Genomic DNA, 14,256 nt, shown 5'->3' with positions numbered 1-14,256 from the left:
ATTGTGTATTGTACATATACAGTACGTTAATAGTGTAGAATAAAATACAGCGATTGTACATTGTAGGCGCCATTCATGAAATAATTGATTCTTTAATTTTAAGGTGGAAACTACTTAAACAGCGACATAAATGATCCACATGGGTATTTAATTTTAGTCCACATAAAATAACAGCAAATTACAACCTAATGTCAAACTTCCCCTAAGTTTAACACAGTCTGCCTATTATTTCCTCTTGTCCTGTCTTTCATCCCCAAAGACTAGCTGAAGTTACTGTCCCTGTAGGTGTATTTTGCATTGCCATTCTGCTAACAGAGATTTTCTGCTTCTGAGACCTGCATCCTTCCTTGTCATAGCACCTCTGTGGTCAGCTGGCCACACTTGTAAGACAACCAGCTGAAAGTCTAGGTGCTTATTTTTGGCAAAACGATTAAAGAAAAGAAATTTTTTGAGGCAGACCAGTAAAATATAAATTAACTCGTGACCTTGGTCTCTGCACCATGTTTGAATTAGAATAGCTTACTACCTTAGATACACACTAAGCATTTGCTATTAGCAATTTGTTCAGTAACTTTATTCTTCTTGTTATTATCAAGTTGACTTAGGAAACAACTATCTAAGAGAAAAATAAATGTCCCATACATTGAAAAGAACAACTTAACAACTGCAAATAGCTGATTAATACCCCAAGAACATAATACATTTGTGTTATTTCCCTTGCTTTTCATGTAATTGGTATAGTATTTTTAAGTCAAAGTGTTATTCCTCAGGGTGTGGTAAGTATGACTTTTTAAGTGAAAGGTTACTTTATTTCTAATTGCTCTACATTACTGATATCATTTTAGGGCATGTTGATTGAAAAGTGAAGCAAGATTTTTCTGAAGATTCTTAATCCTTGTGTTTAGCTATTTATCACTGAAACCACCATTTTCTGCTAAATAGATTTTAGAACATCATATATTGTGCTTTTTCCATTAAGGCCTCCCCAATCAGAACCTCCTACCCCCTATCTTTTTGTAATATACAATAATGATGTAATTTTTCTTATACTATTTCAGGCTTCCAGGTCCCTCTAGGGTACCAGCTGCCGGCAGCTGCAGCAAGGTCCAGGGAGCCTCTAATTTAAATAGGAGAAGTCAGAGCTTTAACAGCATTGACAAAAACAAGCCTCCAAATTATGCAAATGGCAATGAAAAAGGTAAGTGTTTGCCTGTTACATCATTATGGCACAAGTCTAACGTATTGGTCTTGTAAATTACATGCTAAGTCCGATATTTGAGCAGTGTTAATGCCTTTTGGAATGGGGTCGTTATCAGTGTGGTTTCATGTTTTCTAACTTCCCCCTCCTGAATTCCAGCTTTCTTTAGGGCTTTTCTTACCTGAAGAACATTTTAAGGAAGTAAACTCATTTATTTTAAAGTGGCTAATTATATACCCAAGTATAAAATCTGTTTCCCCAAAACATTTCCTCCTGGTTGCATATAAATAGCATTTTCTTTTGTCTTCTCATGTTTTGTGAACAATTATTTTAAAATCATAAATCTATATTAGGTTTATTTGAATCTTTAGCTTCAGTTGATATAAATGCCATAAGTGTTTTGGGCATCAAACATTGAGACATAATTAGGGTGGATATTTAATCTTTGATAGCAGCAGGACACAGAAATAATGCGACCTTAGCTTTCCCTAAAGAGACAGGTTATCCACGTTTGCTTTATTTTCTTGAAAGAGTACGGGATAGAAATATCAGATCACAAAATCATCGGGAAGAAAGGACACTTAGTGGAAATCTGTGTGAAAGGCAAATTATATATTAACTAGATGACACACAATTCTTTGTGTTGTGCACAGTGTGCTTTTAACAAGGGGCTTGCTTGATACATTGCACTGTGGAGCATGGGTTCATGTGAGAGAGGGTGCATTTTACATCTAAACCAGGAGAAAATCAAGAACCTATACTGTTGTAGGCAGAGTGACTGTGTGAGGGACTAAGGCCTGTGGCTGGCTTTTGCCTTAGTTCCTTCAAATCCATATAACTTTAACTTCTCTTTATAGTATTTAACTTTCCATGCAACAAAACATGAAGTTCAAAAGTAACAAACATGCTTAGTTAGTAGAATAGCTGGCAAATTCACCAGGTAGGAATTTTTTTGCTCAAATCAGATCATTTCAGATTGTTTCATACAGATGATATGATCTGATAACTTTCTCTAATTTAGACACGAATTGACAGATAATCTATGAATCAGCACTTTTGTGAAAATTTCTCATGCATTAAAACAAAATTAGACAGAACATAAATCCCTGAAAGCAAGGCAGTGTGTCTTGATCCCTATAATATTCCCTGTTCTTGAGTGGAATGGAAAAAGAAAATAATGTATAACTGGAAGTTAGGAGTTTGTCTTTAAAATATAAAACCTCTGATTTAGGAACCTAAGAAATTTTACTGGACACTTACATTTTTCCTGAGGGAAAGGGAGAAAACAATTACTCAGAAAAACTTTGTTGTTTTGTGACTTTCCTAGAAAGTGTCATACAGAGTCTGTATGTGTGTGAAAGTTTAAGGGAGAGTTTGTTTAGACATACAGTTGTGTTGAATGGACGTATCCAGTTTAACTACATGATTCTACAATTATGTAATATTTTTGCAAGAAATTACTAATAATATTGACAAAGAGACTTAGAAATGCTTCAGATGATCTCACATTTTGATATCATAATGTATCTGAAATATTCTGTCAGGTGACATGGTTTTCTGTGTTTCTGGCATCTAAAAGTAAGAATCTAAAGGTAGACAAACATTTCTATTTTTCCATAGCCATTCAACCTCTCTTATGAGCAAAATTAGGAAGTAGTAATATTTACAATAACCACAAGGTGGAGACAGATGACATACATCATGAGGTTTTTGATTCAAAAAAGCAGATTTCCTTAGGTCCACATCTACAGCAAAATACAGGGTTTTCCTTACTTTTAATTCCCAAATAACTAAAAATTCAAAAGCATTTAAACCGTGTGATCTCACAGTCACAAATATTTATAGTATGTCCAATATAGGCATTAAATGTCTAAAAACTGCCAATAAGAACTGAAGCATAAATCGCATCATATGATTGTTACATGGCATTTTCTATTACTGTGGAGTTACAACTTTATCAATACATCCAATATCAATATTTCTAAATTGATCATTCTGTCATGCTATTTTATATTTCTAAAATACTGTCTTGGGGCACCTGGGTGGCTCAGGTTGTTAAGCATCTGGCTCTTGATTTCAGCTCAGGTCATGATCTCAGGGTCATGGGATTGAGTGTCACATCAGGTACAATACTCAAGGTGGAGTCTGCTTGAGATTCTCTCTCCCCTTCTCCCTCTGTCTCTTCCGCCACTTGTGCACACATTCTCTCTCCCGCTCTCTAAAATAAGTAAGTAAGTAAGTAAGTAAGTAAATAAATAAATAAATAAAATATTTTTAAAAATAAAATGTTATCTTAAATTGTAAGAACAAACAAAATGATAAACATTACATACAAAACAATTTATAATTTACTCTTTAGGCTATTAGAGGGGAATATCTTCTTGGATAAGAATGTTTTATTTAATCTTTTTGAGCTGGATATTTATAGTGGTAGCACAATCTATATAAAAATAGAAAATTTCTTCTGCTGACAAGCTGATCTCTGTCACAAACTGGTCTGCATACATATTCTTGATATGATCAAGTAAGGTGAAAACTAAGTAAGAGTTTTCAAAGGTCACAGTATTATAATGACAGAATTCAGAAAGTAGGAACTTGAGTAATTAATTGCTACTCCTTTTTTAGTTATTAGAAAGTGTAACATTTAAATTTAACAAATTAAGATATTTTACTTGAGGGATTAACCAAATTATCTGCAATGTGTTCCCTGAATGCCTCTAAGTGGAAATATACTTTCTACTTTCTTTAACAAGTCTTGGGTGATGAGTTATAGGAACCACTTGAAGAATCTCTAGAATTTGTGATAGACAATAAAGATTTATTCACAATTAAAACAATTTCATTTCCCTATTAAAAAACATACTGTTGAAAGCACAGTGGGGCACCTGGGTGGCTCAGTCATTAAGTGTCTGCCTTTGGCTCAGGTCATGATCCCAGGGCCCTGGGATCCAGCCCTGCATCAGGCTCCCTGCTCAGCGGGAAGCCTGCTTCTCCCTCTTCCACTCCCCCTGCTTGTGTTCCCTCTCTTGCTGTGTCTCTCTCTGTCAAATAAATAAATAAAATCTTTAAAAAAAAAAAAGAATAGTAGCTTTTCACCTGTATAGCATTGTAACAGTAACTTATTTGCAAATTGTGTGACTTATGAAAGGAAATCAGTAGGGAATCACAAACTGCCACTTCAAAAGATCCATCTAATATCATTTTAATAATAATACAATTCAAGAAATAGGGTGTTCATTTCACCATTTTTCAAATGAATTAAAATGTCCGTGAACATGGCCATAGATGCCCCTTTGTAGAGAAGGTGGAAAAGAAATGTTGTCACGGCAAGAGGCAATGGGTCGCACCCTTCTGCTGAAATGGAATGTGGGAACAGATTTTTCAGAACAAATGGTGAAATGAAGATAGCACTGTTTGTAGAGAAGAATTTCTTCTGAGAGTCCCAAATTTCTTCTCTTGGTGACCTGCCGTTCAGATACTGACAATGAATAATACGTTCTGACGACAGCATTTATCAATTTGCCCATACACTGCAGACAAGATGTATGCTTTAAAGAAAAATTAAATACCTACTCCCTGGAAATCGGGGATCATGTGAAAATGGTGCCCTGGTTCATTTATATATACACTTTCTATGCTTGAAGCAGATTATCTTAAGAAATCATTCTTGTTGTATAAAATCTGGGTATTAAATATGAAAAAAAGCTACACAGTTTCATATTATTAGGAATGTAAATATCCCTAGCTTTATTTGGAATTCAGTTATTGAACTATGCTCTGTAAACACTTTTTGCTTGACAGAGTTTATTAGCAGAGAGTTGTTTTTCATGTTGCTAAGAAACATGCCAGAGGGCATTTTGCCATCTTTTTATTGTTTCTTCCAAGTGATTCTTACATTGTACCTACACATTTACTAAAGAGATGTCCTTTCTGTTCTCCTGGATCCTAATAAAGTGTCCTCTGCTGTGGAAGGGTTCACTTTCATTTACACTCAACACAGGTAGAATAGGATTGATACTGAGAATTTGGCAGCATTGCAGTTGAAATTTTAAAACTATAAGGTTAACGTGAATGTTGTATTAGTAATGGAATTTTGACTGCTAAAATGTAACTATCTGATTCTTAAGTACTTTCTCTGTTTTTTTGTTAATTGCTCTGAAATTATTGTAGTATCAAAGAACTAAACTGTTTTATTTTCTTTTCAAGGCAATGCAAATATGTTTTACTTATTATATTGCTTTACTAGTGACTGAATTATGTGTTCCACCATGACTTTTTGCTTTATTTCCTTGAGACTTATATAAGCCTAAAATGAAATGTGAAATGAAAATTGCAAGCTAATCTTAGGGATTTTCATGAGGTAACATAAATAGGTACATATATTAGGTGATATGATTAAGGGGACTTGAGAATATATATTGTTTGTTTATGTATAAATGCTCACATCTTGAGGTGTACACATATTATACATGCCTGTACACAAATTACATACTTTTTCCCCAAAACTGGCTGGCGAATGAAAGTTTCCTTAAATTTCACAATACTCCACAAAGTGGCACTGTAACATTGCATGAGCAGAACGGACAGCACCTCTGGGGTCCCTGTAATCTCACTCCATGTTTCTTTTAAGTCATCCTAAATTTGATGATTGAGACATGGCACGAGTAATCATTCATGGAAGGTAGTGTGCTCAGGTGAACAAGGGCCCAGTTGGTAACAAGACATATTTGGATTTGAATGCTACATTTTTTAATTATTTAAAAAAATTTTTTTTTTTTACCTTTTAAAGGGTTCAAATGTATTTTGGCATGTTATTGTGAAATGAGAGTCTAAGGTGACCAATTGCCATGGTCACATTGATAAATCATTTCCTTCGTTTCACAATGACCTGTGGTACTGAAGTTGCCCTGTATTTCCCAGGGATCATAGATATCAGGGAGTACGATGTCCACTACACAGTGAATACTTTAAAATGAATGGTGCTATTGTCATCATTTTTTGTTACTTTGTGTTACCTTATAATTGTTATTCTGTTGTTACTTTGTAAGTTGAAAGCTGGTTTGCTTGCATCTAAGCAACATACAATTCAGGAAGAAAGAAGAGGTAAATAGGTTGAGGATGGTTCCTGTGTCCTTTCTCAGGCTAACAGCACTGTTGGCAACATGGTGCTAATGTTCCACAGGGAAATGTCCTTATCTAAACTTTTCATATACCTGTTGTGACTGCCACATTTGTCAATGTGTATTCATTTTACTAGAACTGGATTGGCATTTTTTCCAGGTCATCAATGTTATTTATTTATTTTTTTTGTAAGATGAGATAACTAAAAATTAACTCTGTCGATTTACATATTTTCTAAGCATGAATTAAAATCTATTCTTATATTAACTCAGAAGGATAGTGCAGGTAAGATGCCCAAGGAGATAGTATATAATGTATTAAGTAGAAAGTGTCTCCTATCACATTCTCCCCATTTGTATTCTGCCCATCGAGGAAGAAGGACACCATGCTTCAAGGAGTTACCCATTTAACTTCACTACTGTGACAAACATGTGGCATTCTAGAGAGCCACACCAGCAGAATTTCTGGGTAAAAGCGAACATATAGAAAAAAGAGAGAGTGAAAAGCCTCCAAATTTGGAGTCTGAAAAACCTGAGCTCCAATTGTGATTTTCTCTTTTCTAAGTTTTACTATATGTGTGAATTGGAACAAGTTACTTTCGCTTTTTAAGCTTCAGTTTTCCCATTTATAGCAGGAGAAATCATGAGTATATTGCAGATGATTAGGGGTTTAAGTGAGATCCCATGTATGAAGAGCTTTCAGTGTGATTCTGTGTATCAAAGTGCTTGGGGAAAAGTGAGCAGTTGATAAATAATATTTGGTTGTAGTGGAGTTTATGATGGAGGAAGTGGAGGAGGAGGAAGAGGAGGAAGGAAAGGAGAGCGAGTGGAAGAAAATTTCTCTTTAGGGGCTAGAGACAAGAAGGCAGGTTCAGCTCAGATCATGATCCCAGAGTTCTGGGATCGAGCCCCGCATTGGGCTCCCTGCATGGCAGAGAGCCTGTTTCTCCCTCTCCCTCTCCCTCTGCTGTTTCCCCTGCTTGTTCTCTCTCTGTCTCTCTGTTAAATAAATAAACAAAACATTAAAAAAAAAAAAAAAAAAAGGCAGGGCTGTAGGCAAAGACAGGCTCTGCAAATTCAAGGCAGAGCCATTTCAAGGATGCCTTTAAATATGTGCATTAGATATCTGGTCATTTCCTCATATCTCATAACAACTCGTTCATAGTCAGGAGCTGAGTTATCAACATTCGGAACTGTATCTGCGAGACTGGGCTCCTGAATATTGCACACAGAAATCGCAGGGGAACTAGAATTTGTGGCAGTACCCACTGCCAAGGAGCTGCACACGCTACCTTTTCAGCAGCTGCTGTTGTGCAGCCTTGGTTGTGAGGAGTCCAGGGAGACTCTTAAAATTCCAGTGCCTTCGTGATGCACAACAACTATGATTTGCCCTCTTAATGAGACCTGAAGCACCTCACTGCTACTATATAGAGACAGGCTGGGGACAGATCAAGAGCTGAGCTTTGAGAAGTGGCTTCTGTGTGTGTACTCCTCTGAGAACGATTTTACAGCTGTTTCTGTGACCGTGACTGTGGTTTGGATGTGGATGTCATAATTTGGAGTCCCTCCTGTCTCATTTTTGAGAGTAGTGATGTTGAAATTCCTCTTCTGTACTTGAACTGTTGTAGCAGTCTATCTAGCTGATGGCAGCACACTTAAGACGCATCCTGACAGATTCCCTTCCACCTTTTCCTCTCATTCCCACCAAAGCTCCCAGGCATGCAGGGATAGGAGTCTCCTGACTTCTTAACCCAGTTGCAGATACACAGAAGATCCACACTCAATTTGTGGCCATCAGGAAAACCTGACGGGCTTCTTTTGTTTGCAATATCCCTTGTCACAAATTGTCTAGCATCCAGTGAATACAGAACTGGCCGTTGTTCTGGAAGTTCAAAGGGCAAAGAATATTCATGCTGCACAGCTAGGGAACATTTAACAAATTCAGCCCCATCGGGTACTGTCATAAGAAACATTCTTTAGGGGCGCCTGGGTGGCTCAGTTGGTTAAGTGGCTGCCTTTGGCTCAGGTCATGATCCCAGGGTTCTGGGATCGAGCCCCACGTCGGGCTCCCTGCTCGGCGGGAGGCATGCTTCTCTCTCTCCCACTCCCCCTGCTTGTGTTCCTTCTCTCGCGTTCTCGCTGTCGAATAAATAAAATAAAATCTTTAAAAAAAAAAAAAAAAGAAACATTCTTTAGAGCTGATAATGTCAGCAATTGCCATGTTTTCTGAGTCCATTCAACCTTTGTTACTCGAAACATGGTTTGTGACCAGAGGCATTGTCATCCTCTGGAGCTTGTTAGAAATGCAGAATCTCAGGGCCCACAGCAGATCTGCTGCATCATGATGCGGTGTGTAGTCAGTAGGATCCCCAGGTTACTTACGTGCCCATTAAAGTTTGAGAACTTCTATTAAGTTCAACACTTAGGATGTCAGACATTCTATGCATAATCACAGGCATGGTCTTTGCTTTAATGGAACGTACAGTAGAGTAGGAAACAGGCAATTACACTAGAGTTACAATGGTTATAAGAGAGGAAATAATAAACTATGTGAAAATGCAAAAGAGCCATCGAATCCAGATTTGGTGCTGGGATGATCAGAAATGGGGGTGGGCATAATGCTTTTGGTTTGTTTTTGGTTTTTGGTTGTTGTTGTTGTTGTTGTTGTTTCCAGAGGAAGTGAGACCTTACCAATAAATGGCAAATATTGAAGAAATATTTGGTAGGCATTTCTAACTGCAGGTAGTCAGTGTGCTCATTCTGCTACTGAGAATGATTCAAATTATGATGAAATGTTATCGGTCTCTGGAAGGGATCGTAATGTGTAAGTGAAAAAAATTTGGAATTACCTGTACTTAAAAGAGATTGAAGTAAAAGATTGAAATCCATTAACAGAGAGTGAATGTATTTGAGACACTGGATACTTTGAAGCTTGTTGGATTTGTTTGTCTTGAATTAGTCAATACTCCTGCTGTTTTTCAGAACACCTTAGTGTTTATGTACGAACCTAATGGATTTCTACAAATATTCTAGAAATGGACACAATTACAGACTTACATGAATACTGAAAAACATCAATTTATCATCATAGGCTGTACAATTTATATATACCATGTAAGCATTTTGACTTTTCAGTAAACTATTACATTTTAATGTAGAGTATGTATGTACAGTCTTACATTAACTTTTGCCAGCTGAAATATGGAATTGTAGAAAAGTAAGGAGTATTAGAGTTAATGTTGGTATGCCAATTTTTAAAACAAATATAAAGGAGGGCACTTGTGATGAGCACTGGGTGTTGTATGTAAGTGATGAATCACTAAATCCTATGCCTGAAACAAATATTATACTGTATGTTAACTAACTGGAATTTAAATAAAAATTTGGTAGAAAAAATTATTAAATATAAAATGCATTTGTCTATTCTTCTTAACAAAAATTTCACAAATCTTTTATATCATTTTAGGCACACTTATTTTAAAAAAGTTTAACTCACACAAATATTCAACTAATAATTTAACCTTTTGTGTCTCTAATTTCTTTATTTTCTCTTTTTGTGTATTAATTTCCTTTTATGAAAAATTGTCGAGTAGTATTTGGTACTAATTGGCTTGATTATGTATCATTTTGCATGCATTTTGAAGAAAACATTTAAAAATAAAAACAATGTAGTTTATTGTTGTGAATATTTAATGAAATTGAATGGGCTCCAATTCTTGAACATTATGGAAAGTGTATTATTTGTAAAATATTTCCATTGGACATTTCATCAAAAATAGCTCTGCATCTATTTATCAATGTCTAGTTTGTTAGCAGTACTAAATGATGCAAATATCTAATTTAATCATTGATCATTTCATGTCTCAAAAAAAAAAAAAAAAGAAAAAAAGTTGAAAGTAGGAGGCTTTTACGGTAGATGAGGCTTAAAGTAAATGACCAGAATTCTGTCGCTCCCCAATGTTAATTAACATTTATACTGAGGTCTTTAAACTCAAAGCTCTGTTCTTTCTTTTTTTTTTTTTTAATTTTTTTATTGTTATGTTAATCCCCATACATTACATCATTAGTTTTAGATATAGTGTTCCATGATTCATTGTTTGTGCATAACACCCAGTGCTCCATGCAGAACGTGCCCTCCTCAATACCCATCACCAGGCTAACCCATCCTCCCAACCCCCTCCCCTCTAGAACCCTCAGTTTGTTTTCAGAGTCCATCGTCTCTCATGGTTCTTCTCCCCCTCCGATTTCCCCCCCTTCATTCTTCCCCTCCTATTCTATGCCATGTTATAAAATCTCTTTTTGATTTAGTTTTTCATACTTAGAGATGAGACTTGTAATCAGGCATTAATCAGTGTTAGAACAGTCATAGAACAGCTTATACTGTAATGAGATTTCTGAGCAGAAAGTAAGTAAACACATGCATTATAAAGTCCTTATAGGATAAGGCCTTATTTCCTAGCCCCGCAAAAGTAGCTTGAGTTTTCATTAGTATTTAAAGTTTGTTCAGATCACTTCAGGTGGCTAGAGGTGTGCTGGTTAAGAGCACCAGCTCTGAATTGTGTTCACATCCAGGCTGGGTGACCTTGAACAAGTTACGCAGTTTTTCTGAAAAATAGGGATAAAATATCAATACCTACCTTGTAGGGTTGTTATAAGGATTTATATAATATATATATTATATGATGCTTATATAATATAAATATATCTAAACATAAATATGTATTGTATATAAATATATAACATATATATAATATATACAACTACATATATGTGTATCTTGGTAGGTTATCGGACCCATATAAGCCTAAATTTCAATGCTTTTTTTTTATACAAAGAAAAGTAAACAATATTAACTAAGAGCTAAGTCATGATTCATAAGCATATTTAATCAGATAGCAATAAGCTAGTGTCCCTGTAAGGTAAAATAATTTCTCAACATTTCTTATACAACATATTTTTATAAGGCTATGCGGAATCAATTTACTGCTATGAGCTACAGTAGTAATTGGAAAAAATGTAAAGAATTGCTGAAGGGAAGGAGAGTGTTTTGTCTTTAGATATCTATGACTAGCCAAGTTCATTTAGGTAAGAGTAATTTTAGAAGGGAAAAAGGAAAAGTTGTTTTCCAAAATCAATGGCTCTCAGATCCTGAATTTTTGATGTACGATATAAAAACCACCACATCACCGAAGTGATTGATGCCACATAGCATGGCTGCATTCAGCTCACAGGAGAGATCCTTAACTGTGTCTGTGGTTAGAAGTACTCAGGGGTATGATATACATGAGCAAATGTCATCAACCTCTTCTTTATTATTTTGTCTTCATGTCCAGATTCCTCCAAAGGACCTCAGCCATCTTCAGGTGTAAATGGTAACATGCAGCCCCCTGGCACCGCAGGGCAGCCCCCCGCCTCTGCCATCCCTTCTCCGAGCGCCAGCAAGCCCTGGCGGAGCAAGTCCATGAATGTCAAGCACAGTGCCACCTCCACCATGCTGACCGTGAAGCAGTCCAGCCCAGCCACCTCCCCCACGCCACCTGCAGACAGACTGAAGCCCCCTGTCTCAGAAGGGGTCAAAACAGCCTCCTCGGGACAGAAATCCATGCTTGAAAAATTCAAGCTGGTCAATGCGCGGACTGCTTTACGCCCCCCACAGTCTCCCAGTTCGGGGCCCAGTGATGGGGGGAAGGATGACGATGCCTTTTCTGAATCTGGTGAGATGGAAGGTTTTAATAGTGGTCTGAATAGCGGTGGCTCAACCAATAGCAGCCCCAAAGTGTCCCCTAAATTAGCCCCTCCAAAAGCTGGAAGCAAAAATCTCAGCAATAAAAAGTCTTTGCTACAGCCAAAGGATAAAGAGGAAAAGAACAGGGACAAAAATAAAGTTTGCACTGAAAAACCAGTCAAGGATGAGAAGGATCAGGTGACAGAGACGGCTCCGAAAAAGACCTCTAAAATTGCAAGCTTGATCCCAAAGGGTAGCAAGACGGCAGCAGCCAAGAAAGAAAGCCTAATCCCCTCTTCCAGTGGCATTCCAAAACCGGGCTCGAAGGTGCCCACAGCAAAGCAGACCGTTTCACCAGGCAGTGCAGTGAGCAAAGAGTCGGAAAAATTCAGGACTACCAAGGGAAGCCCTTCCCAGTCCTTACCTAAGCCCATGACCACTGAGAAAGCAAGCACATCCAATTGCCCTGCTCCTTTGGAAGGAAGGGAAGCCAGCCAAGCCCCTCCCGCTGGCTCCTGTGCGGTGCTGGCGGCACCAGGCGGGGGGCAGGCCACGGGGAATGGTGCTGTCCAACTCCCCCAGCAGCAGCAGCACAGCCACCCCAACACGGCCACGGTGGCTCCGTTCATCTACAGGTAAGATGGCCACCATGCGTCCACGGTTGTGCACTTCTGCAGGTCTTCCTACTCCACGCGTCACAACGAAGGTTACTAGAGCTGTGTTTTACATCGTCGTTCTGGAGCACTCCGTTCTGAAGATAAAGGCCTAGGATTTCATTTTTTAAGAAAAAAGCATCCAATACGCTCTAGTCCTCTTCTCCCTCCTCTTCCCCTCTTCTGCCCTCTCATCCCTTCTTTGTAAGAACTTGAGGCCTTCAGAGGTTAACTTACTTGTTCTCAGAGGGGAAGTAAAACCCAGACGCCATGACTTTCTCCTGTGTCTGTTACTATTACTACTTCTACTACTATTTTTATTATTAGTCTTTTAAAATAATTCTCAGTTTTATAGGGTTTACGGATATTTTTGTTTTCACCCTTGGGAGAAAGTATGTCATGACGGTTAAAGGGGCAGGGTCTGGAATCAGACGCATGTGGATTTAACGCCCTGCTCTGGCTCTTACCAGTTGTGTGACTTTGAACAAGTTACTTAAGGTCTCTTAGTCTCATTTTCTTCAGTTGTCAAATAGTAATAACAGTACCTAAAAAGTTGAGAAGAATAACAGGGGTAATGCATATGTTTACTATATATTCTGGCACACTGTGTTTGTTAAATGTTGTTTATAAGGCATTGCTTTCCCAGCATAAAATTTATATTACTTTCCTGTAGCTAAGCATAAGTTTCTAGGCCAAAATAAGAATCTACATAATTATTATATTTGTGCTTCATTTATTAATTTGTTTTTGCATTATAACTATTTATTTTATAAGGATTAAAATATGCCGATATATGCTATATTTTAAAATATTCATTCTACTATACAGTTATAAAAATAGCACATTTTGCCTAGTGTGTGGTTTGTTTTAATTGATTAGAAATGTGTCAGTCGCTGCTTTGTCTCCATTTTTATTCACTGTCTTTTCTGTGAGGAGAAGCTTAGGGAGGAATAATGTCTGCCCTTTTAGCTGGTTGGCAGTTCAATAATAGGAAAGAAATTTTCTGAATAGGAAGTAGAACCTGCTATAATTAAGTAAGCGTCAATATTTTATAGCTTAAAAGCATATTAAATTTATTAAATGTATAGGTTTTTTAAGTAAAGAAAATAATTACAAGGATTTGTTTTCCTTCGGTGAAAAATGTAAGTGCTTTTCTGATGCTTTATATACTCAGCAAAGCAAGATTCTAATTATTGCATTTCAGCTCTTTTTTTGTCTGCTTTTCTGCCTTTAGTAGCAGCAATTCATTTAAAACCTTTGTCTTTGGATCAGATGGGAGTCAGCTCTTTCTAACTCCAGAGTCCCTATCTGACAAATGAAAATTTAAGATGTCGAAATCATAATCCACATTCCAAATATGTAAGAAAAAAAATCATAAAAGTTTTAAATAAGCCATACTCAGCCCACTCGTGCATCTGAAATATATTCTGTAGAAGCATCAGTCATTTCAAATCACCACAAATGAATTGCACAGGAAAGTGCAAATCTAAGCAGAAAGACTGTACCTACCAGGTGGCCAGCATCTTCCAGGAAGGAACAACAGACTTGTTTGTTTGTTTG

The 14,256-nt window shown here is 37.1% G+C and overlaps 1 protein-coding gene across 5 annotated transcripts in view; it reads left to right on the top strand.

Annotated features, from left to right (window-relative positions):
- NAV3 (neuron navigator 3) overlaps window positions 1-14,256 on the top strand; it is a 579,712-nt gene that overhangs the window by 379,231 nt on the left and 186,225 nt on the right. For all 5 annotated transcript variants that reach the window (XM_032393716.1, XM_032393720.1, XM_032393719.1 and 2 more), the window contains exons 7-8: window positions 1,059-1,198; window positions 11,652-12,678. In XM_032393716.1, coding sequence (XP_032249607.1) covers window positions 1,059-1,198; window positions 11,652-12,678 — 1,167 coding nt within the window. The remainder of the gene's footprint in view (window positions 1-1,058; window positions 1,199-11,651; window positions 12,679-14,256) is intronic.

The sequence above is a fragment of the Phoca vitulina genome, unplaced genomic scaffold, assembly GCF_004348235.1.
Source record: "Phoca vitulina isolate PV1807 unplaced genomic scaffold, GSC_HSeal_1.0 scaffold76, whole genome shotgun sequence".
Classification (NCBI taxonomy): Eukaryota; Metazoa; Chordata; class Mammalia; order Carnivora; family Phocidae; genus Phoca; species Phoca vitulina.
The sequence above is the reverse complement of the archived record's forward strand: the minus strand, read 5'-3'. Positions and strand labels throughout refer to the sequence as shown.